At 39.9% G+C, this 24,764-nt stretch overlaps 1 protein-coding gene across 7 annotated transcripts in view; it reads right to left on the bottom strand.

The window, feature by feature from the left end:
- LOC100924545 (mucin-16) overlaps positions 1–24,764 on the bottom strand; it is a 169,033-nt gene that overhangs the window by 54,228 nt on the left and 90,041 nt on the right. For all 7 annotated transcript variants that reach the window (XM_031948281.1, XM_031948282.1, XM_031948279.1 and 4 more), the window contains 22 exons: positions 23,782–23,954; positions 23,540–23,575; positions 23,197–23,262; positions 22,286–22,410; positions 22,124–22,191; positions 19,257–19,429; positions 18,815–18,853; positions 18,513–18,560; positions 17,843–17,967; positions 17,673–17,740; positions 17,169–17,341; positions 16,643–16,678; positions 6,522–6,646; positions 6,357–6,424; positions 5,148–5,320; positions 3,938–3,988; positions 2,759–2,827; positions 2,129–2,194; positions 1,740–1,864; positions 1,563–1,630; positions 760–932; positions 128–163 (listed from right to left, as the gene is read on the bottom strand). In XM_031948281.1, the coding sequence (XP_031804141.1) occupies positions 128–163; positions 760–932; positions 1,563–1,630; positions 1,740–1,864; positions 2,129–2,194; positions 2,759–2,827; positions 3,938–3,988; positions 5,148–5,320; positions 6,357–6,424; positions 6,522–6,646; positions 16,643–16,678; positions 17,169–17,341; positions 17,673–17,740; positions 17,843–17,967; positions 18,513–18,560; positions 18,815–18,853; positions 19,257–19,429; positions 22,124–22,191; positions 22,286–22,410; positions 23,197–23,262; positions 23,540–23,575; positions 23,782–23,954 (2,084 nt within the window). The remainder of the gene's footprint in view (positions 1–127; positions 164–759; positions 933–1,562; positions 1,631–1,739; positions 1,865–2,128; positions 2,195–2,758; positions 2,828–3,937; positions 3,989–5,147; positions 5,321–6,356; positions 6,425–6,521; positions 6,647–16,642; positions 16,679–17,168; positions 17,342–17,672; positions 17,741–17,842; positions 17,968–18,512; positions 18,561–18,814; positions 18,854–19,256; positions 19,430–22,123; positions 22,192–22,285; positions 22,411–23,196; positions 23,263–23,539; positions 23,576–23,781; positions 23,955–24,764) is intronic.

Raw genomic sequence — 24,764 nt, 5'->3', positions numbered from 1 at the left:
GAAGTAAAGGTAGTGACTGGTTGGCACTCTCACACCAGAGGCCAACTTCAGGCCTCAAGTGGGGGACAGAGTTCAGGGCATGTAAATGGATGAAGACACAGGGGTATTTGAATATCAGAACACTTACTAGTAGTATACTGCACAGCACTGTGTTCATTATAACCTGGAAAACAAAGAAAGGATAGTGATAGGAAGGGGTTCATGAACCTACAAGAGAAGGGAGGAAACAAGGAGCTCAGAAGTAAGGGGTACGATGGAATTGAAGATTTAGTTTACTTAGCCTGGGCACCTGAGGAAATTGTTTCTTGAGGAAGGAGAAAAGAAAATTCTCAATTCCCATTTCTCTACAGATAAAGAGAAAAAAAATGCTTGCAATTTGGAGAGATTCCTGCATTGGTAAGAGAAAAAGAGATAATGGCAGCACCTGGTGATTCCACCAGGGTTCTCTCTACCCTGGACTATGAGGAAAAAAGAAGCAAACCATCGGGGTGGCTGTCTGTCCCCATATTCCAGGCAAGAAGGGAGTGTTCAGCAGCCAAGAGTAATACAAATCTGTTAAAAATGCTGAAAAAACTAAACCAAGAGACAGTTCCATGATAGACTATCAAGTAACAGCAACAAAGGAAGCCTTAAGGAAGGGTCTCCCCACTTAAAGTCACTATGGGAAGGCTCTGTCTTGGGCAGGGAGTTCAGGAAGAGATGAAGAAGACTCAAGAGAAAGAATGAAAGGAAGGGCAGAGCCTCAAAGGGGCAGCTCACCATCAAGGTAGAGACTATCCTTATCAAGTGAGTAAGGTCCCAGCCTGCTAATGCCAAAGGTCTGATTGATCATCTCTCGATAAACTTGCTCTCTGTCCAAGATGGGTCTGGTGGGATCTCTCCGATAGGTGCATAGTACATCTACTCCAGTCGCTGAGCCATTCTTCATAGGTCTGAGAAAGGAAATGTTGGTAGTTACAAGAATGATACTGAGGAAGCTGAGAAGAACCCAAGTATAAGGACAGGCATTTCCTCTGAGGAACTGATGACATTTCTGTGAGAAAGAGCATTGAACAGTATTAGCTACATACAACTCCTCTCTCTCCCCTGTGCCCCCTCTCTCTTTATGTCTCTCTCTTTCTCTTTCTCCCTCCCTCTCCCTCTTTCCCCCTTTCCCTTTCTCCCTCACCCTCTCTCCTCTTTCAGTACTGATGAGGAAATTACCTTCTCAAGGAGAATTTGAATATTAGGGGTTGAATTTGAGCTTATCTTCCTGACTCTAAGGCCAGCTTTCTGTCCACTGTGCCAGGTTGCCTCTAAGTATCTGTAAAGTGCTCTCTTTACATCAGAAATTTCTTTTGAAGCATGCTCTATCCAAGGGAGATCACTTTCCCTGGGAAGCCATGAACAAGAGGAACCATGACAAAGCTCTTAGGAGCTTGAAAATAGGGGAAAGGAGCAAAAGGACAATGTGCAAAACAGCTCACTTTGTTGTAAACCTTCCCCAGAAACCCAGCCTGTGTTCCCCCAGGGTCCCAGGGAGGTGTCTTCAAAATCTCAATTCTAAATCTCTGGCATCTCACCTCAAGGAAGTCAGGTGGCATCCAGAGTAGAAAGGACCAATGCTGCTATTCCTGAACAAGGTGTCCAGCTGGTAATGAAAGGAGGTAATGAGTAAGTGTCTGGAAAACAGAAGGCTGAGCCAAGGGAACAAGGAGCTCAGACTTCTGAGGTCTGAGGCAGGAATTGGGAAGACCCACCAGGTGCTTCAGGATTCTTTCAGTTGAGTTGAATTTGCTGGATCCAGGAAGGTGCATGTCTTCTGTGTAGAGCAGGTTGGTGATGGTGAAGTTTAGTGTGAAAGACTGTAAGCTTAGGCTGGCAGCTGTGGCCATGGGAAAGAGAGAAATACTTATGTTTAAATCTCAGGCAGATCATGCAGCACACCCATTAACACCCTATTTTTTATTGTTCTTTGCCCATCTCCCTCTCCCAACCCCATTAACATTCTGGACCCACTGATGAATCCCACTAGGTAGCCTTGCCATTTTCCAATTTCCCCTTTTCTCTGTTTCTCTTGTCCTGTAATCCCACAACAAATCATAATGCAATTTCTAGGACGTGACCCAGAGATCCAATATCTTTATACCTGTGGTGCTTGAGAAAGGTGATGGAGCTGGGGATGTGGCTGGAGGGGATGTGCTTAGTAAAGAAGCTGTTGGAAAAATCATTGTGAAGAAGGATGATTAATAGCACAGTCATTTGAATGTTATAAGATGGAGAACTGACTGAAAGGGGATATGGAGGGCAAGGTTTCTATTGCCTTGGCTATTCTTAAAGTCGGAAGGAAAATCAGAAGCCATCTTGTCTGGTTTCTATCTGAATAACCACCACTGAAACCCTATTTATCAAATGGCCTTTCAGTCAATGCTTTTTGACCTCCAGGAGAGGGCAATCCAACACTTCCCAAGGCAGCACATTGTACTTTGGACAGCTCTCACTATTAAGGAGGTTTCTAAATTTTCTTTTTTGTAAGTTCCATCCATTGTTCTGGGGCCAAACATTACAAATCTATCCCCTATTCCATATGACAGCCCTTTAAATAGTTGAAGCCAGTTATCATGTCTTCCTTGAGTTCATTCAAGCTAGGCAACACCAGCTCCTTCACATGGTATAATGCTAGTTGTTTTCTAAGTCAATATGCAGCCCATCAGGACCCATTTCTACTTGGGCTTGACACCACTACCACTGTCAGGAAACAGAACATCCTTTTCCCTACCTGTGGAGCCTCCAAGTCCTGTGGATCCCAGGGGAAACCCAGCTACTACTGTTGTGGTTGAACCTGGAGCTGGGAAAAAAAATGGAACATGATCAAAAATTGACAAGAGACCTTGAGTACCTAACAGAGAGCTTGGGACAACTCCGGGTATCTATGTATGAGCTCAGGACCCTTCACAAGCAGGCACACAGTGTACAAGAACACCAGCTGAAGTGCCTGACCTATGATTGACAGAAGTATTCCATGAACCATCCTCCTGATAATTTATCCCATGGAGCTGAAATTCCAAGTGACCTATCAGTATTTCTAACCTCACCATAATCTTCCCTTAAGTGCAGATCTGACCAATTCCCCTCATAGAATCTCTCTCTGCCTTTAAGACACAACTCAAGCATTATCTTCTACAGAAAACCCTTTCTGATTGCCCCCAAACTGCTATCACTCTCTTAACAACCTTGAATTGATTTTAAAATTGATCCTACATATACATATATGTGTATGTATATATCTATACACATGTATACATAAATATATATACATGTCATCCCCCTACAATAGATGTAAATCCTTTTAGAGAAAAAGATCCCTTCATTTTTTGACTCTGTACCCCAGCATCTAGCACAATGGTTGATGCATAGATGGAGCTTAATAAATGTTTACTGAGTATTTTATTAATTGTGAAAATAGTAAAGTCATCACCATTCAGTGTCTAACAAAGGAAGTAGAACTATTGGAACATAAGATCATGATTCCAGGGCAAGAAAGATGGAAAAGATCTTGAGCTCCCTTTCACTTAACTGGAGTCTTTTCTTCACAGAATCACCAATTCGTATAATATCAGAGCTGAAAGGATGCTCAGAGCATATCTAATTGAAGAATACCCACACTTTATAATATCCCTGACAAGTGGTCATTTAGCTTCCATTTGTGGGCCTCCATCTTTCTCATTACTTCCCAAAGTCTATTAAATATATTTCTTATATTTTTTCTCAGAACTTCTTGGATTCTTTCTAATAATCTGAATAGTTGCAGGGTAAAGGGCAAAGAGACTTGGGCAAAGGCCATGATCAGTTCTTGCTATCATATTGGGACCAAAGTCCAAGTATCAAGAGGGAAATGAGTTTCATGGCTCCCAGATGGCCCAGGATTAAGATGAGATTGAAGTGTCAACATACTTACCAACACTAGATAAGACTGGACTGGGTAAGACTGGACCACGTTCATTATAACCTGCAATCAAAAGGTGGACAAATGAGAGGAGTGAAATCAACATGGCAGAAAAGAAAAAAAGGAATGCTCAGAATGAAAAAATAAATTTAAAAGGCTCCAATCTACTGCACCTGATCACTTGAGAGACCATTTCTTGTAGGAAAGCCCTAATTCTCTGACATGAAGTAAGAGTAGGAAGCTCTGCAGTGTGACAGAGACACTAAGTGTCTGAAATAATGGAAAACAGAGTTCAAGCTACTCTCCCCACTCTCCTGGCTTAATGATGAGCTTAGGATCATAAATATAAAACTGGAAGAGACTTCAGAGACTGTCTATGCACCCCTTCCTTCTCCAGATGAGGAAACTTGACTTGATTAATGATTTGTCATTAGGTAATTATCATTATTATGAGGATTTTGCTCAGGGTCACCTGGCTAGTAAGTGTCTAAGGCAAGATTTAAACAAGATCTTGTTGGCTCCAAGACCAGTGCCCAAATCACTAAGAAAAGCCAGCTTTGGGTTACAGGGGTCATAGAGGCATAAGAGGCATAAGTGGCAGAGCCAGAATCTGAATCCAGATCCCCTGACTCCATATCCAGTACATTCCCCACTCCCCACTGTATTATGCAGTCTTTCACAGTGATTTTTTGGTTGATGCATAATTACTATTAGCTAATAGTTCAATAAGCCCTCCAGGATATCTTCCCAGATTGTCATCTACTCATGTTTTCCCTATTCTATACTTATGTGGAATTTTACATGCATTCCCATTAAATTTTACCTTGTTAAATATGTCACATTATCTCAACTTTCTGGATTCTGGTTCCTCCCAACATATCTTTTCTCTCCTAGTCTCATGGCATCTATAATTACCTGCCAGCTATGCTTCTTTCCCAAGGCATTAATAAAAGTGTCAGAGAGGATAGAACCAAGGACAGATCTCTATAGCGGCTATCAGGTGGGAACAAAGCAAAAAACTTTGAGAAAATGACTCCTTTAAGGGAATAAATATGGGCTAGAGTCTGTTTGTCTACCTTCTGAATTTCTGAGTGTGATTAGAGCCTTGTTCCAAATAGGAAAGTCAGAAGAAAAAAACTAATTTTCAGATCAAAACTTATGAGGAAGGGAAGAAACAAAGGCAGGTATAAGGGGTAAGCCTTCTCTCCATTAGACTGCTTACCATTGAGATAGAGGCTGTCCTTGTCCAGAGAGTAGGGGCCCAATTTCCGGATGCCACGAGTTTGGTCGCTCAGCTCATGGAAAACCTGCTTGGCGTCCAAACCAGTGCTGCTGGGAAACTGGCGATAGGTGCAGACAGCATCCACCCCTGTCTGTGATCCTTTCTTTACAGACCTAGAAAGGAAGACACTATTGATAAATCTGGAAATATGGAAAGTAATATAATCCAATATTTTTAAAGTAAGAAAACCAGTACTTTAAAGCAAAGTGCTTGCTTAAAGCAACTTTTAAAAATTATTATAGCTTTTTATTTACAAAACATATGCATGGGTAATTTTTCAACACTGACCCTTGCAAAACCTTCTCTTCTAACTTTTCCCCTCCTTCCCCCACCCCCTCCTCTAGATGGCAGGTCATCCATTACATGTTAAATATATTAAAGTATATGTTAAATACAATATATGTATACATATTTATACAGTTTCTTTAAAGCAACTTTTTAAAGAAGATGGTTGTGAATATTATCTTCTCTATCTTATAGACGAAGAAACAAAGATAAGGAGTCAAGTTACTTGTCCAAGTTCACAAAGTTTATGTGTTTAGGCTGGAATTTGAACTCAGCTTTTCTGACTCCGATGCTATTGGAGACAATAGAACAAAGAAAATATTCAAGGCATAGCCAAAATTTTGCTCAGATTACAATGGAATTACTCCTTTGCTTTTCCCTCAAAAGACTGTAAGCTCCTTGAGGACAAGGTCTGCTTTGAGGTGGCAAGGGTTGTTTCTGTTTTGCTTGTTTATTCCAGCACCTGACACTGTGGCCATAATATAGTTGGTGCTAAAAAAGAAATGCTGCTATTTTCTGAAAATGAAATGAAAATTTCTAAAAAGAAATGAAAAGATGGGTGGATGGATGGATGGATGGATGAATAGATGGATGGATAAAATGGGTGGAATAGATGGATAGACACTTGGATGGGTGAATGCTAATAATAGAACTGGGTCTAGATAGTAACCACAAACAAACTTTTCTCTGGAGGGCTGGGGGAGAAGGGAGAAAGGATATATTTAAACTTGGACATTGCAAAACTAGAAGGAACAGATTTTGTGAGCCAATGTGTAGAGAAGAAATCTTTGTTAGGAATCTATCTCAAACCCCAAGCACCTTCCCAGGGAAGTTATCCACAAGTCCTAAGTTTAGCAGCCTCACCTCAGTTCAGTCACCTTGCATCCTGAGTACAGGGAACCAATGCTGCTGTTTTTGAACAAGGGGCCAAGCTGGTGGGGGGAAAAAAGAAAAAAACAAAAGGTATGTCAAGGGGTGATCCGGACATGAGGGCAGACAGCAAAAAGAACTGGAGGTGGGCAATCTCACCAGATGCTGCATGACGGTGTCTGTAATGTTGAATTTGACTGAGTTCTGGTGTCCCATGTCTGCTGAATAGCGGAGGTTGGTGATGGTGAAGTTCAGTGTGAAAGGCTTCAGGCTGGGTTCTATGGCTACAGGAAGGGAGGGAGAAAGATGTCCAGGTTTCCAACTTGAGCTAACACTTGTCTGCTGCCTCTTATGTACAGAGTAGAGGAGCAGCAAGCTGTACTGGGTCAAGGTTTGAACTTGGAGTCAGGAAGATTTGATTTTGTCTCTGACACTTACTAGTTTGGGCACCATTCTGATCTCCAGGCAAATAATGAAAACTAATTTATAGATAGGATACAACCTATATCTTTGACGTATTAATGTAGACTGTGGCAAACATTGGGGTAAATACAAAGTTTAGATAAAATGTGGTCACTGCCCTCATAGAGTTTAAAATAGTAATATAATAATTGTTTTAGATGCCATTTGTATAGTATTTTAAGGTACAATGAACAGAGCACCAGTCTTAGAGCCTGGAAGACCTCAATTCCAATCTAGATTCAAACACTAATTTGCTGTGTGATCATAGGCCAGTTACTTGTTTGCCTCAATTAACTTAGCTGTAAAATGGGGACAATTATAGTACCCTACCTTCCAGAATTGTCAGGATGATCAAAATGAGATTAATTATAAAACCCTTAGCACAGTGCCTGAACATTGTAAGTAAGCAGTGTAGAAATGCTATGCTATAATAGTCCACATATGGAGCATTATGCTCAATATTGGTCACTACGTTTTAGGAAGACATGAATAAATCAGAAGGAATTGAGAGAAGAGACCCTAAATAATGAAAGACTGTTTACATCCGCTCCATATTGGTTTAAAGAACTGGGGATATTTAGCTATAGAAGAGGAGACTTGGGGTAGGATCAAAAACTAGCTCTTTTCATGTACTTCAAAGGTTATCATTGGAAAGTGAGATTGGATTCATTCTAGATCAGGAGTAGGAACAATGAGTAAAAATTATAGAGGTAAATTTAAGCTCTGTGTGGGAGCCACCTTTGTGCCAGAGAAAGTGATCCCCATATGGAAGGAGCTGCCTCCAAAACCAACGGATTCTCACTCTCAAGGCCTGTGAGCAGAAGCTGAGGATAACGTAGGTAACAAGGCCATACAGATTCTATAAGAGCTGACAATCTAAAGCCAGGTCTTCTGAATGCTCATTCCAATGCATCACACTATTTAGATGGATGAAGACATGGTTACCATTGAATTGAAGGAGCTTACAGTCACTCAGAGAGCCAAGACTCATACATATACTTCAATACTTCCAGGAGAGCTGATAACAAGCATTCACCAAGACATATTCCATACATTATCAGCACAAGGTCTTCATGTATTCATGTAAATAAAAAATTATTAATGCTCATGATGACACTATGGATCTGATTCATAAAGATATTGAAATTGCTTTGTAGCCATGGCCTAGCCTTCCAAAGAACTGTAACCATTATCCTGCAACAAAGAGGTCACTAAGTAGCTACAATACACTGAAGAAGCAGAAAAAAAGCATTGTATAATAAACAACTCATGAACTTTGCTGTGAAAAGATGCTTACCCCACCAAAGTACCTTGAATATGAGTATAGCTTTTAGGGTGCTATGTTTGAATGAGTCGTGTTCTAGAATAGGTGGGTTTTATTTGTTCTGCAGTATATATACCATGGTAAAAATCTTGATTTAGAGAAGATGAGTGTATTAATATTATGTGATGACCTGGATCAAATAGAAGAAGTCATCTGGATTGCTTCTGGGGAATTATAAAATACTTTTTAATGATCCCAAACTATTCCACAATGCAAAAGTCTATTGGTTTACAAGAGTGATTCTATGATGGAACAATACAATTTTTGTAGATACATGACAATGGGGAGATATATGGTGGAGATAATTAGGCTGCAGCATGTTGCCCATGATGACTCACCCACAAGATGTGGCAGTTAAGTATATCATCCAAGACGTGTATGATTGTCTGAGATGGGTTAGTCACATAGCAAGAAAGTGTGATGGCAGATGAATAATTTTGGTGCTGCATTTCAGTCCACAGAGTGTTAAAAGATCTAAGAAGAGCCTCCAGTGCATTGAATAGATCTTCTATGGAATATATAGATGATTATCCAGGTTAAGAAATCATCGATAAGTGGAGATCTGCTGTTCTGGAAGGAGTATTCACATTTATAAAATCATCAAGTGACCAAAAATAATATATTTGACTATGAAGATTATATTTTATCTTTGAACAGGCAAGTGTCAAGGAGAAAATATAACAGCATTAGAAAGACTGAAAAGGATGCTTCTTTTATGCATATGAGTTTCCTCATTAGTGAAGTACATTGTGCAAAAACTTCCAACTTTTCTGATTTGAGTCACTCAGAAATAAATTATGCCCTAAAGTCACTAAAAAAGCAGCATAGTTCTAGGTATTTTTTCTTCATCATTAAGCTGAAAATTGTGAATCAATACTTTCATCCTCTGTGCCTTTGCACTGGGGGTTGAAGAAAGCATCCACATACCTCGAGTTCCATCTTTCACCTCTGCTTTTTATATCCCTTTTTTTTTCAGGGCTCAGCCACCTTCAGTTGGAGGTCTTTCTTGCCCTCTCCAAAGACTAATGCCTTCCCCTCATAAATTACCTTTGATAAGCTCTGAATATATTTTTATGTAAGTTAGTGTAAATGTGTATGTCCTACTATTAGGTGAGCTTCTTGAGGGTGGGAATTATTTTTCACTTTTTCTTTGTATCTCCATCATTTAAAATAGTGGCTGGAGCATATGGTAAGTGGTTTAAAAATGCTTGTAAGAATTTATTTGAGAATATGTGAAATGGGTTGGAGCGGGGGAGAAAGCCTAGAGATAGAAAAACCAGTTTGGAAGTTGATGCAGCAATTCAAGAGAACTGAGACCACAGTAAGGTGCTAATGGCAATGAAGAAGGGATTTGTCTTGCATCTAACTCTTCAGAATAATCCATGCGACTAACTGGATAAAGGGAAAATAGGGGGAGAAATCAGAGATGACTTCCAGGATGGGAGCCCAGGTGAAGGGAATCTTCAGTACAAAGAGAAACTTAAAGCTCTATTTTGGAAGAGCATTCTAAAAGATTATTATAGTTAGATTAGTAAAGGGCCAAGGAATAGACCTTGGGGAATATTACAAATAAGAAAGATAATGATAAAAAAACAACCAACACCAATGTTCTATGACAAGAATACAAAGTCCTTCCTTATAACAACCTGGAGACATAACAAGCATTATGACTCCTATTTGACAGGTAAAGAAACTGAGGCTTAGAGAGTTTGAATGATTTGTGAGAGATCACAAAGCTAATAAAAATTGTGATCTGGATTTCAAACAAAATCTCCTGACTCTAGGTTCAGGATTCTCTTTAAATTATATCCTGCTGTCTCAATGAAACCCACTGGAGCACAATATCATGGGAGTATTTTTAGAGGCACATTAAGAGTCTCTTTGAGACATTGAAGATGAGGTCCCTATTCGACTCAGTGATTGAGTGGCAGTTTTTTGGAGTCAACTCAATCCTAAATCCAAAGAAAACTGAGATCAGAGCTAAATCTTATGGGGCTGGGAGAATGGGACTGCTAAAAACAGACAGGAAAGTTTGAATATGCTTTATCAACACATCCATTCCAACTTTTCCTTCTCCTGTTCTTCTCTGACAGGATACTGCTTCCAGGGGGAAAATATAGCAATAATTTTAAGATCCCCTGACCTTAGAGTACTTCTATTCTAACAATCTGTCAATGATTCTAAAGTTTTCTGACTTTAGAATAAAGCACTCTGACCTCAGAGTGCTATTGTTCTAACTATCTATTATAAAAATTTTCTGACTTAAAAATATAATATTATTTCTTCCCTTATACTTTAGGGAAGATATATCAGGGATCCTGAGGCCCTGTGCCCTTAGACTGCTGATGTTCTGACAATCTGTCTGTCAGTGATTCTAAAGTCTTCCTGCATTAGTTAGAATAGTCCTACAAACATCACTGTCAGATAGATAATCTGTTGACCAGTGATAACCAAGTTCCTGAGACAATAATAAATAGACCACCTCTCAAAACATAATACCTGTAATCCATAAAATTAGCAGCAATTAGACAATTATTAGGACAATTCTTTCTCTTGGTTCTTCGCTAAATTCTTTTGGGAATTAGCCTGTTTTAATTGGTGTTACAATTACAATAAACTTTGCCCCTTGACCTGGAGATGGGTTCAAGTCTGCAAATTCTTTTGAGATACCTTATCTGTTACCAATCTGTGACCCCAACATTTTGGGACCCCTTCTGAACCTTAATATTAGGTGGCCTGTATGGGGAGAGTCTGGCCTCCCCCAGATTGATTCCCTCCTTGTCAAGGTAAGCCCACCATTTTTTTCTCCCTCAATCCTATAGCTTCTCCCAAGCAGCTGGGAGAAGGCTTGTGTGGGTCGTCATGAGTTCTACGCTCAGCAAATTTTCCTTGACTGGGGATGCCCAGATTTGGAAATTCTTGCAATTTTCAACAAAGTTCCTTCCACCACCTCTGGGACCCCAGAGGAAGTGAAGTGCTATGGGATGGTTTTTGGCAAAGATAGGACGTGTCATTTTTGTCCATATCTGTGTCTCTGTGAAGAATGTCTTGTCATGTTTGTTCTGTGAACTAAATTCTGTACCTGGAAAGATTTAAAATGCAACCAGCAAGAAAAAACTATTCTGTAGTTAGAATATTGGGAAAGGTTTCTTAATATCCTTGACTCCCACCTCAAAAAGGGAAAGAGCCTAATTTTTTCCTGTGGACCTTAGCTCTGGCCAAGCTGAGGGCTACAGAAATAAAGTTAGCTAATTAAAATTAAAATAGCATCTTAGCAGATTCTTAGAGTTTTGAGAGCAATGATCAAGAAGTATGGCAATTAAGTAATTTTAAGACTACAAGAAAAAATCTTGAAACATTGGGGATAATTCCATGAATTTACTCCATTCTGAAAGAAAAGAAAAAAAAAAAGATAAATAGAAAGTTTTTCTAACCCTTCCTTGATTCCTATCTTGTCCAGAGTCCTCTTCTGCTCCTTTGAAAAAGCACCCCAGAAGGTATCCAAGGGAGCCTCTCCACTCCACTCCACTCCCTGGAATCCTGAGTGTATCTCAGTTATGAGGATTGCTAAGAAGATAGATATAGCTCAAGTCCCTTTGTTTGCTAACTCCTCTCATCTCAGAACAGATTAAGAAAAGAAAATGCTAAATTCTGCCTCATCTATAGAAATAGGAGAAGCAGTAACAGCCATGGGAACCCAAACATCTCTCTACCCCAGATTGGAGGAATGGGGATGGAGTGTTGATCAGGCTCCATGGTCAACATTCCCTGAGCCATGACTACTGAAACTACCATGAAAGGGAGATCCTGGCACCAGTTACCCCAGCCTTCAGCAGGTTTTGTCCAGCAACTGCTGTAGGAGAATCTGGGTACCCCTGACATCACCCATTATGGCAGTGTGAGGTGAAAAAGTCAGTCAGCCTCTGCATTTGGTAAGCCCACCATTCGGTTTCAGTTGCAGAAATGTATTGGTTCTATAATTTATGGCAAATTATTTTATTTCTCTGTGTGTGTAAAGTAATTTGGAAATTAAGACCTCCCCCCAAGACGAGGATGATAGTGCATAGAGGAAAGAGTGTCTAATTTCTCTTTCTTCCCTCTTCCCTCCTTCCCTGACTGCAGCAAGGATACATGGATAATAAAGGGGTTAGAAAGAGAAAAAATATATTTAGTTCACTGAAATTTGTTATTTGAGATATGACAGTAAAAGTAGTTTTAAAGGAGCTCTAATCAAAGCCCACTAAAGGAATATGTAAATTGTAATCTATTTGCACTGATAGTATTAAAAGAAGATTTAAGAGTTTGGGAATTTTAGGAAAACAGAAAAGCAGTTTGTTACTACTTTAAAAATTCTGGCAACAAACTGTGTTCTCTAGAGTCAGTCTTCTGAGGGCCCTATCATAAAAAAAACAAAAACAAAAACAAAACTGACACCTTAACCCTTTTCCTGGCTCATAAAAGAGAATGGTTTGTATGAATTGGAAAATAACCAAATGGCAATTCAATTTGTCTGGAATATTCTATTAGAATTTAAGAATCTTATTAACTAAAGTTAAGTCAATTTTAAAATCTGTTTTATTTCGATTCTAGGAATTGTCCTGTTTTCTCCTTAAAACAAAGGGAAACTTATTTAAAGGATGACTATTTGGCTATTAGAAAAATTCTAAAGTTGTTAACAAAGTTATTTGGAGTTATTATAATCATGTTAAACCTAAAATTGTTGATTACTGTGTGTGAAACAAGAGTGATGCAGTGAAAGCCTTATCGGGTCACCTCCAACTATGAGGTATGCAACACTTTTTCTGCCCTTCACAGAGTGGGGAGAGGTACTATGCACATCCATGGAAACACTAAGAATAGTTGGGGTGGGCAACAGCAAGCTCAGCTCCTTCTCCGGGATCTCTATCAACTCCCCTTAATTTGTAAGCTTGCCAGTTTCTTGAAACCATCAGGATAAGCAAGGTCATCAGCCCTGAGAAATGAGCCTGTTTAGGATGTATAGTTCCTAAACATGGAATGTGTTTAGTAGAATTCTATCAGCTTGTTTAATGATTGATCCTTTGCACCAGGATGAGTTTAAATTCAAGAAACAGAAAAACATGTTAAACAAAATCTCCCATGTGTGTGTTAAGTCCTGGTAAACTTTTTAAAATAATGTATCTAGGGGCAGTGAGGCTTACAGGAGATAAGAGTACCAGCCCTGAAGTCAGGAGGACCTGAGTTCAAATTTGGTCTCAGACGCTTCTAGTTATGTGACCCTGGGCAAATCATTTAACCCTGATTGCCTCAGCAAAAATCAATCTATCAAATAAAATAATGTATTTAGCCTTAAGCTGTGATTAGTAGAATTTGCTATTAGAGATAAAAATCTCTTGGGACTATAACTGATATTCTTTTGAATTTAATTGCCTGATCATTAAGTCAGTAACCCACCATTCGAAAGAAATGTCATAAGTTACTCAGAGGGATGCCTTTCTGAATTGTCTGTCACAGGTGGATGTTTTATCTGGTCAAGAGTTGGGAGGGCAACCTAAGTCTCTGCTCAAGGTGGAATCCTCCTGACTCGGTTTCCCAGTTTTGTTTCTTTGTTTCCCACCTCATTATTCCCGAGTCTGGCTATGAGATGGAATTGTTACTGCATGATTAGTTATCAAGCACAGCTAAGGATGCTTTATCCTTCATGTATGAACTCTTAGGCTGAAGCTTGAAGAATCTGTTTGATCAGAGCAAATGGTCAGTAGAAACCATGAGCCCAGTATAAGTATACCAGGGGACACGATGGTTTTCTACCTTAGATCTTAAATTTGCTTTCTTTTCCATACTGTTATATAAAGACTCACAATCCCTACCAATTAACATGGGCAGTCATGTCCATAACATGGAGGTAGCTCAGGGCTTCCGTGACATCCCCCACATATTTGGACAAGTACTGGCTGTCCAGTATGGAGTTGATATCTTGGTCTGCAACCAACCTGAGAAGTTTTTCAGGATACACATAAAAACCCTTAACTTCCAGACCCCCCAGAACAATGAAGTTTCTTTGTCTAAAGGCCCAACATTGCCTATTAATTGTCTGTTAGGTATTTGGGCCATTTATTAACTCCTATGTCCTCTCTGCTCACAGAGGAAGCAATCTTACCACTCTCTGAACCTTCTTCAAATAAACAGCTGCATGCTTTCCTGGGCTTGGCTGGATCAGCTTTAGCCCTATCTAAAACCAGGGGGCAGTTCCTGGGGGTCTTGACTCAGTCTCTGGAGCCCTATCCCAGACCCTTTCCTTACTTCTCAAAGAAACTTGAGGTGACCCTCCTGCCTTAGAGGATGGGCTGCCACAGCCCTACTAATTGAGGAAGGCTCCAAGCTCACCCTAGGCCAGCCTTTGGAGGTTCTAACCCCACCCCACCCCCAGCAGATTCAGAGCATTTTTGCCCTCACAAAATTTTAGAATTAGGGAAAGAAATGGGAGTGAACATCTATTCTGACTCCAAATGTGCCTTTCATGTTTTGCATGCTCATGAGGCTATAGAGAAAGAAAGGGGACTTTGACAGCAGGAATAAATGAATAAAATTCTCCCATTAAATGTGCAGGGGAAATTCTACAATTATTGCAAGCTGTCCATGGAGAGGTTTCTGTTATGTTTTGTAAGGGACCCCGGAAGGGGCATTCATTTCAGGCCATGGGAAACAGGCTTGCAGATTCAGCTCCCCTTGCTGCTGACTGTTTGCCTCTGACTGTGCCACCTTAATTTCCCAACTCCTACACTCTCATGTATATCCCAGGAACAAATCCTTTGCTAAAGAAAGGGGGGTGCATGCTTTCTCCTTATGGATGGTTTTAAACACCTTCAGGCCAACTTCTAATCCCAAAGCCAGCCAGTGGAAACTTCTCTTTGGCCCACACCAAGCTACTCACTTGGGAAAAAATGCTCTCCAATCCCTTGTGAAACCTATTTTCACTGGTCACAAGCTAGGAGAAACAATTAAACAGGTCTGTCAGGCCTGCCCGGTTTGTGCCCAAGTAAATCCTGAAAGGGTTTTAAAATCCCCCCTTCTCCTGAAGCCCATCCAGAGGAGGGATACATACCCAGGGGAGAACTGGCAGATACATTTTACACATATACATATATACCTCCTCTCTAATTTTTGTTGTCACCTTTACCAACAATTGGGTAAAAGCCTTCCCTTGTAAGACTGAAAATGCTCAGAAGTTTTTGCTAAAGGAGACCAAACCCATTTAAGATTAATTATTGTCTCCATTCTGCATGTCATCCTCTCTACTTTTATACATTATGGTGCTTGCACCCTATGCCACCTGAGCACTCTTTCACTGTTTATATTGCCACTATTCTACTCATTACCCCTACTCCTTTGAGGTGACAAAAGCAGGGATTTGGGGGAAAATGTTCTTTGGTATTTATCCTAGGAAAAACTTTCTGGATGAGAGACATTTGTCATAGTCTCAAATAGCTCCCCAGTCTTCCTCTGGGTGTGTGTGTGGGGGGGGGGGGTTTCTTCCTTTACTGTTCCTAGTAACCCCCATACTAACTCCACTTTTGGTTTTTTTGTGCTCAATCTATTGTGAGATTTGTTTCCTCCAGACTCCAACCTATTAACTTCCAACTATTGTTCAACCTGCATACCACTGGTTAACTAATTCTGACACTCAGAACCCTCTGGATGCTATCATCTTCAAGTTGTGTGCCTTCCTTCCTCAGTCTGGACCCCCACTAGGCAGGGACAGCTCTATACCCCTTATCAACATGAAGCATCTCCAGAAGCTGATATCTCATGCCTTTGTCCCAAATGAATTTGGGGTTCAAATTGCTTAAGAGGGGAAAATATCTTCTAAGGGAGAAATATAGCAATAATGTTAAGGTCCCCTGACCTTAGAGTGCTTCTGTTCTAACAATCTGTCCAGCAATGATTGTAAGTCTACTGGCCTAGGAATATAAAACTTTAGGGAAGCTACATTAGTGGTCTTGAGATCCTGACCTTGGAGTGCTATTGTTCTGACAATCTGTCTGTCAATGATTCTAAAGTCTCCTAGCCTTAAAATAGTCCTAATTGTCAAACATTACTGATTGTCAGATAATCTGATGGTTCTTGGGACAATAGTGATTAGACCACCTCTCAAACCTACCTGTAAGCCATAAAATTAGCAAGTAAGTAACATGAAGCTCTAATCTAACTTTGTCCTATAAAACTATCTTCTTTCTCTTGATTCTCTGCTAAATTCTTTTGGAACTTAGCCTTCCTCAACTGGTGTTATAATTACAATAAATGTTGCCCCTTGAGCTGAAAATGGGTTCAAACCTCAAATTATTTTGAGACACCTTGTGACACTGATCTGTGATCCCAACCTTCTGGGGTCTTCTTCTGAACCTTAACATAGCCATCTCTTAATCAATGTTGGGGATGAAGGATAGAGTAAATAATCTCTTTCCCTCCCAATAGGGATCCCAGAGGTATGGAAATTGAAACATTAAATACTTACGAATTTTTGTGGGGGCCAAGGACAGATGATTATAACCTAGAGAGAGAAGGAGAGAGAGAGACCCATCATATGAAGAAGGAAAAAAAGTTTGAAGAGAGAAGATCTGGGGCCTACAGGATCAGGAAATAGGGGAGTGAAAGTGTCAGAGATGGTGCTGATGTGAAGGGGAATGAGATTCAGGTTAGGAATTAATTATACTTCAGGCAGCACAAAAATTTCCTCCCCTCCAAAGATCTCCTAGAACAGACAGCTTCCTAAGAAGAAATATAAAAAGTCTTTCTTGGCCATAGCACCCTTGGAAACAGGGTAAACAAGAGAAAGAAATCTGGGTCTTAAAAGAGTAAATGAGAGTGTGGCCCAATCTCTTGAAATTGGGAAATAAAACAGAGAAGTTCATATGCAGATCTGGGCTACTTACCATTGAATGAATTGATAAACCATTGAATGAATGAATTAATAGATGAATGGATGAATGAATGAATAAACATTTATCAAACATTTATTATATGCAAATCACTGTGCTCACCATTGAGGTAAAGACTTTCCTTATCCAGGATGTAGGGCCCCAGTCTTGTGATATTCCAGGTGTGGTTGCTCAACTCCCAGTAAACCTTCTCTCTGTCTAAGACAGGGCTGTCTGAATCTGTCCGACGAGCACAAACGAAATTAACTCCAGTTTCTGTTCCCTCCTTCAAAGATCTGGGAAAGGAGGAAAAAGGGAAATTAGAAGTCTGAAATGGGACCTATTGATATCAACTTCTGAAGTGGGAACAGCACCCCCGAGAAGCCTTGGATTGGATGATGTCCCATTGGGTCTACTTTAGTGAATTTGTGGGGAACTCCTCAAATTCCAAGTCTGAATTCACCTCCCTGAAACTATGTGGACAAGATGTGAATAAATTCATTGAGAATTGGAAAAATCTGCCTGGATCCATGTTAAAGAAGGCTGGAGACATCTCTTTTCTGAAGGGCACCTATCTATCAGTATTGTGCCTGATGGGGCCAACAACTCCCATACATCTGATCTCACCTCAGCAAGGTCAGTCTGCATCCAGAATACTGAGAGCCAAGGCTGGTCTTTTCAAACAAGGAACTGAGCTGGAAAATGAAAGGAGAGAGTGGGACTTCTAGGTCTAGCCTCAACACCCGGGGCTAAGGAAGGCAGTTTGGCAGAGAAGACAAAAGGGTGTCATGTCTCACCAGATGCTGCAGGATATTCTCAGTGAAGTTGAATTTGCTGGAGCCCCTTTGGCCCATGTCTGCTGTGTACCTCAGGTTGGTGATGGTGAAGTTCAGGGTGAAAGACTCAAGGCTGAAGCCCCCCACTACCAAAAAAAGGGATATTTGAAATGCTGTCTTTGCTCATCCTCTCATGTGTCTCAATATTATGAACAAACTTAGGCTACTATGTAGAAGGCAGAGAGACATCCCCATGTCTGAGCTTTGAAAATATTAGAATGAGATAATATCTGTAAAGTGCTATATAAATAATAGATGATAATGATTATCATCCCCATCATCATTAAGGACACCTAGCTGAAACTGTTCTATTTCCTTCTCCAGAGAATTCACTAATGAATCTTTCAGAAAACCTTTAGCCATAAACCTGGCAGTGCAACACAGTGGAAAGAATGTTGAATCTGGAGAAGAAATGGGTTCCAGTCCTAACTACCACTTTCTATCCTTGTGATTTTGAGTTTCAATTCCTCTTTGGGCTTCAGTGTCCTTAACTGTCAAATGAGGGCAAGAGTTAGACTAGATGATACAGGAACTCTAAAATTGTGATCTTGAGGTTTCCTATCTTTTAACCTTATGGTCAACTGCATCAAGACCTTCCAGATAATTGATCAAAAAGGGAAGCTGACCTTACCTGTGGAAATTGGTGGTGGAGCTGTAGTAATGGTTGTTATTTCTGGAGCTAAAGAGAAATATCATGAATGAAAACTATGGGCCAAATGTCCATGTGACAAGAAAGGTTACAGACTATAAGACACAGGGAAAATGAATCCAGTTGGCTTGGCAGGGGGATTAAATTATGAGGATGGGGGGGGGGGTTCTTCCTCTTTCTTTTACATTCCTAGTCTACCCTTCTCCTTCCCAGGATGCTATGAGAACAGGGTCAGGCTAGACAAGTGAGGTTCTTTGTTTGCTCCTAGAATAAGAAATACTCACTGCTTGTGGAGGAAGAGAGGGTCATCTGATAGTTGTAACCTAGGGGGAAAGAGAGAGAGAGAGAGAGATTATTGTAATCTGCAGTCATAAATAAATGGGACTGGGGTTTTGAAAAAGGATTAAGTAGAAATGTGAGAGAGAACATCTTTGAAGCCAAAGAAGCTGGGAAAACATGGGTCATCAGCTAAGAGAGAGGATTTCACAAAATAGTTCCATCTGCCCATCAAGGATCCTTAGGCTTACCTCTGAGGAACCCCTGCTTCCCCCCTCAGACTTTAAACACATCATAGCAAAGCACTTTCACTAAGACCAGGAGAAGCATGGAGGCAAATTGGATCCTCATAGGCACAGAAAATTGTTTGGACAGTTAAGATGTCAACAAGCATGGGATTAAGCATGGAGGTCAAGGAGCTAAATGTCCTGGTTTGGGTTAACTGTTTACCATTGATGTAGAGGCTCTTCTCATCCAGGGTATAGGGACCCAGCCTGGTAATGCCATGGGTCTGATTGCTCAGCTCCCAGTAAATCTTCTTTCTGTCCAGGCTAGGGATGCTGGGGGATTTCCAATGGGTACAAAGAACATCTACTGCAGTTGCTGTACCATTCTTCACAGGCCTGGGAAAGGACATATTGGTAATGACAGTGAAATATCAGTCTCGCCACAGCATATATAAGTTAGCTGCATTGAGAAAGGACAATCCATGCTCTGCAAAATAATTCATTTCTTTATTAGAATAATTATTTGTTGTAAGAAAAAAATGGCTAGATTTATCATTTTATTGATTTAAGGCGCTTGGGCAAGGGATAGACCTTCCTTGACTAACGTAGGTTACCATCTTTTCTACAATATATAGATTCAGAATGTTTCTTGGGGAAATTAGATGATTTGCTACATAGTCAGTTTGTGTCAGAGAGGAAATCTGAACCCGTCTTCTTCTTGACTCTTGAGACCAGCTATCTAACTCACAACATGCTTCCTCTGGAAGTTTAACATTAAATATCAATACAACCAATGGAGAATACACTAATAAAACTAACCCACTAATAAACAAATGAACAAAATAAACTATTTTAAAATCTTTTCAACACATAATACTTTTCAATCACTTTCTTTAAAGAATCTCATCGATATTTTATTCATTTATTCTCTTTCCCTTGTCCTTTTTTTGTAGATGTATTTGGACTGCCATTTTTTTTTTACTTTGCATTATTTTGTAAAGTTCTTTCCTTATTTCTTTGTACCAAGTGGTGCAAATAATAGAATGCAAGACATGGGAATTAAGAAAACCAGACTTAAAATCCAGCCTCAAACATATACCAATTGTGTTGTCCTAGACAAAGTCATTTAGCTTCTGCCTGTCTTCTGTTTTCTCAGCTATAAAACAGAAATAATAATAACACTGCCTCTCCCAGGGTGGTTGTTAAGATTAAATGAGATTTGTGTAAGACACATAGCACACACAATGCTTGGCACATAGTAGGTACTTAGTAAATGCTTGTTCCCTCCTTTTCCTTTCCCAATTCAATCACAGAATTCAGAGCTGAAAGAGAACTCAGTGGTCAGCTAGTCTATCTCATGTCTAAAAGGAATAATATCACTTTCATATTGGCAATCTCTGATCTTTCTACTTATTTTGGGAATAAATTTCCTGTTAGACATTTTTTCCTGTCATTTCTAATAAAAAAAATCATCCACCTTGACAGAGAAATCAAGTAAAAAAGTTCAAACTCTTCCACTCTTTTCTGTTGTCAATTATCATCATCTTGTCTACCCCAATTAGCAAAACTTTCCCATGATTCTCCTCTTCTTTACTCAGCACAGTTTTTTTAATTCTCATTTAGCTTCATGATCAACCTTTAGTTGACTTGAAGTATTAGCACTCCAAACATTATTTTTACAAGATTTTGCTATTGTTACAGTCTTCCTGTTACCTCCTCTTTTGTATAAACTCAAGTATTTTGTGTATATATATATATTTTTTTTTCATCTAAGCTAGTTAGTTAGCTTCTTGTGCATCTACTTCAATCTCTTCTGACAATTTCCCATTTTTTCTGCCTCTTTAGAATTGTTTTACCTGCATCTTCAAAAGTTCATTGTTAGGAATGAATTTCAATTGTCTTCCCATATCCTTTAATCCTTTGTCTTACTTGTATGCATGCATGCTTGTGTATGTGCACATGTGAGTGTGCATGTATTTGTGTATAATACTGCCAGTAAAATGCATTTTAAATGTCCCAACCTTCTCTTTTTCAGTTAGTTAAGGGCAAAAAGATTCTCCCCATCTGTGTATACTGTTCACCCATTATATCCAAGATGGATCTACTGGTATTTCTTCCCTTTCCCTGTCCCCTTCTCCACAAGCCTGGCTCTCTTCTAAAGTTCCCTATTTCTGTTAAAGGCACCACAATCTTTCCAATCACCAGGTTTGAAGCATCATACTCACCTTTAATTCTTCCCTCTTTCTCAACTTCTATAATCAATTTATTATCTATTTGACTTCTACATCTTTTAATTTTTCTGCCTTCAGAGGTCCTCAACAACTCTCACATAGATGCTTCTAAATAACCTCCTAATTCTCCTTACTTACACAATTTCTCCATCTCTTCAATCCATCACAGTTTCTCCCTCCCTCTCTTCTCTCTTGTCTCTGTATCTGTCTCTCTCTCTCCCTCCCTCCCTCTCTCCTCTCCAGTACATCTTTCACACAACTGCCAAAAAAAATCTTCCTAAGACCCATCTTTTAATCTCTTACTATGTCAATCTCTTCCTCAAAAACCTTTAGTGGCTTCCTATTGTCTCCAGCATTAAATTAAAAACTCTTTAGCTTGACCTTTAAAATCCTTCTCAATCTGGCTTCAGCCCACTTTTCCAGGCTAATGTTTATATTGCTCACTTGGCATTCTAACCAGATTGACTTAATAGTTGTATCTTGAACTCAGATTTCATTTCCCATCTTCACGTTTTCCCTTAAGATGTCTTCCATGTCTGGAATGCATTCCCTCTAACATTGCCTCTTGGAATCCTTAAGTCTTCTTCAAGGAAGGCAGCTCAGAAGCCACCAATGGAAAACCTCCCCCACTTCCCCAGTGGTCAGTGTTCTCTCCTCCTCAGATCTCTATGTATACATTGCATCCCCCGAGTTCGAACAGAATGTAAACTCCTTGAGGTAAAAGACTCTTTGCCCTTTGTATTTCTAGTACCTAGTAATATACTTGGAACCTACTGGGTAGCAACCAAACGCTCCTTGAATTTAGCCCCATTGGATAGCTGCTGGTGATGGGCTGTATGAGGGCAGTAGTCTTTCTTACCTCAGCATGGTCAACCTACATCCAGAATAGTGAGAGCCAATACTACTGCTTTCAAACAAGGGACTGAGCTGAAAAGGAAAAGAGAGGATGATTAAGCATCTGGACAGATGGGGGTTCGAGTTTCCAGAGAAGAAGAGCAGGACAGGAAGTGGGAAATCTTACCAAGCGCTGTAGGACTTTTTCAGTGGCATTGAACGTGTTGGATCCTGGCTGTCCCATGTCTGTTGTACAAAGCAGGTTGGTGATGGTGAAGTTCACAGTGAAAGAGTCCAGAATAAGGCTGCCTGCTGCTTTGGGGGAAGGAGAGAAGCCCCCAATAGGGTCATTAGAGTCTAGATTTTGAATTGAAATGGACTTTCTTAACCCCCTCATCTTACAGGTGAGGAAACTGAGAAGGAAGATTCAATGAAGTACCCAAAGTCCCATATCTTATATCTGAGGTGAAATTTGAATCTAAGTGTTCCTGATTTTAGACCCATGTCCTCTTCATTATAGCATGCTGTCATCCATCAGCTCACCCAGGGACACCCAACTGAAGTTGACCAGTAAATCCAGTGATTTACTGGAAGAAAAACTGACTCCAATAATGCATCTGTGAGAGGATTTCTCTCACTCTCCCTTTTACCCCTTCAATACTATCTTCCTCTACAACACCCATCACCCATTTCTCAACTTACAATCCCAAGGAAACAATTCAATTGAGGTTAAAACAATTCAACTGAAGCTATCCCAAAGATGGAAAATGCCATCTGCATCCAGTCAGAGAACTGTGGAGACTGAATGTGGATTGAAGCATAGTATGTATTTTAACCTTTTTTGTCTTTTTTTTCTTTCTTATGGCTTTTTTTCTCTTTTGATCTAATTTTTTTTGCACAACATGACAAATATAGAAATATATTTTAAAGGATTGCTTAAATTTAGCCTATATCAGAAGGGGAAGATAAGGGAAGGTGGGAGAAAAATTTAGAATACAAAGTCTTATGAAGATGAATATTGAAATCTGTGTTTGGAAAAAAATATTATTTTTAAAAAGTCTATCCCAGAGACAGGGCAAAGACATGTGAGATTCATACCTGAGGAACTGGCTAATAGTGATGGAGTAGAAGAAACTCTTGCAGTGAATGTGGACAGGATAGGAGCTGAAGAGGGGAAAATCAAGAATAAAAACCTTAGTTAAGCTATTTGAATGCCACAGGAAGATAACACTTGAGTATGGGATATGGGGAAAGGGATTCTACTGGACAATGGTCATTAAACCATTCTGTGGAAATTGAAGGTTAAAATGCTGAGGGACCACAGGCCATCCCTTGGTCTGCTTTGTCCCTTCTCTTTCTACAGTATAGGATAAATAGAAAGAGGATTAACTGTTTCCTCTACCAGGTCATGGGGTGATAAATCAAGTCAATGAATACTCACTGGTTGTTGCTGGGCTGGAGAACTGATGATTGTAACCTAGAGAGAAAGAAAGGAGATAAAATGAGAGAGAGGGAGGGAGGAAGACTTTAGATTAGTTATAACTGGTTTTCTTAGTTCTTTTCCTGCTTTTCTGTTTGCTTAACTTCCAATGGAAAGAGGAAAAGAGAAGGAGAATTTGGGGACAGGCTGACTATTTTCTGAAAAGGGACAAAATCGAGATGATGATCCAAGGGGATACTCACCATTAAGGTAGAGGCTGTCCTTGTCCAGAGTGTAGGGGCCCAGCCTGCTGATGCCCCCTGTCTGGTTGCTCAGTTCCCAATAAACCCTCTCTCTATCCAGGAAGGGACCAGTGGGACCCCTCTGATACAGGCAGATGATATCTGCTCTAGTTGCTGTCTGATTTTTCATAGATCTGGGAAAAAACACATTGAAGGAATCCTTGAAATAATCTGAGAGTGATCTCTAAGGACACCACTGGGGATCAAGTGGATTTTTATCTAGGCTGGGCCTAGAATCATGAAGATCTGAAATCAAATGTAGTCTAAGACACTTATTGTGTGACACTAGAAAAGTCTTACCCTCTGGTTACCTCAGTTTCCTCAACTGCAAAATAGGAGTGGTAATAATACTATCATGTAGAGTTGTTGAGAGAGTCTAATGAAATAATCTTTGGAAAAGTGCATAGCATAGCATGGGGCTCATAGCAGGAAAAGATTATTTCCTTTTCCCCTTAGGCAATCCATTGTTAGTTATTCTGAGAATAGGCCACTGGTGCTCTGCAAACTAACTCTTACAGTGGCAAATATGTGTGCTTCTGCTCATTTTGTTCTAGCCAACATGTTCCAGCTCTGACTTTGGTTGCTAATCTTGCCTTATTTCTTTTGAGCAAAGACTTTTAGTTCAATATTTCTGATTTCTCTTACCTATCCATTCGTTAGTACTTTGCAATCTGATTTTTGACCTTCGTCACTCCACTGAAAACTGATCTCTACAAAGTTAATAATTTTCTTAGTCCTCCTCCCTCTTTCTTGATCTTGTTATGGCTATTGCTGTTATTAACTAGCCTTTCCTTATTGACTTGCTATTATTAACTAGCCTTTCCTTATTGACTTTTGTGACTCTGAAAGGATCATCTAGTTGGATAACCTAAGGACCACTGGTCTTTGCTATCTACTCAAGAGCTGAATCCCAATTTTGTTTTGTTTTGCCTTCTCCAGATAAA

This window comes from Sarcophilus harrisii, chromosome 1 (assembly GCF_902635505.1).
Source record: "Sarcophilus harrisii chromosome 1, mSarHar1.11, whole genome shotgun sequence".
Lineage (NCBI taxonomy): Eukaryota > Metazoa > Chordata > Mammalia > Dasyuromorphia > Dasyuridae > Sarcophilus > Sarcophilus harrisii.
The sequence above is the reverse complement of the archived record's forward strand: the minus strand, read 5'-3'. Positions and strand labels throughout refer to the sequence as shown.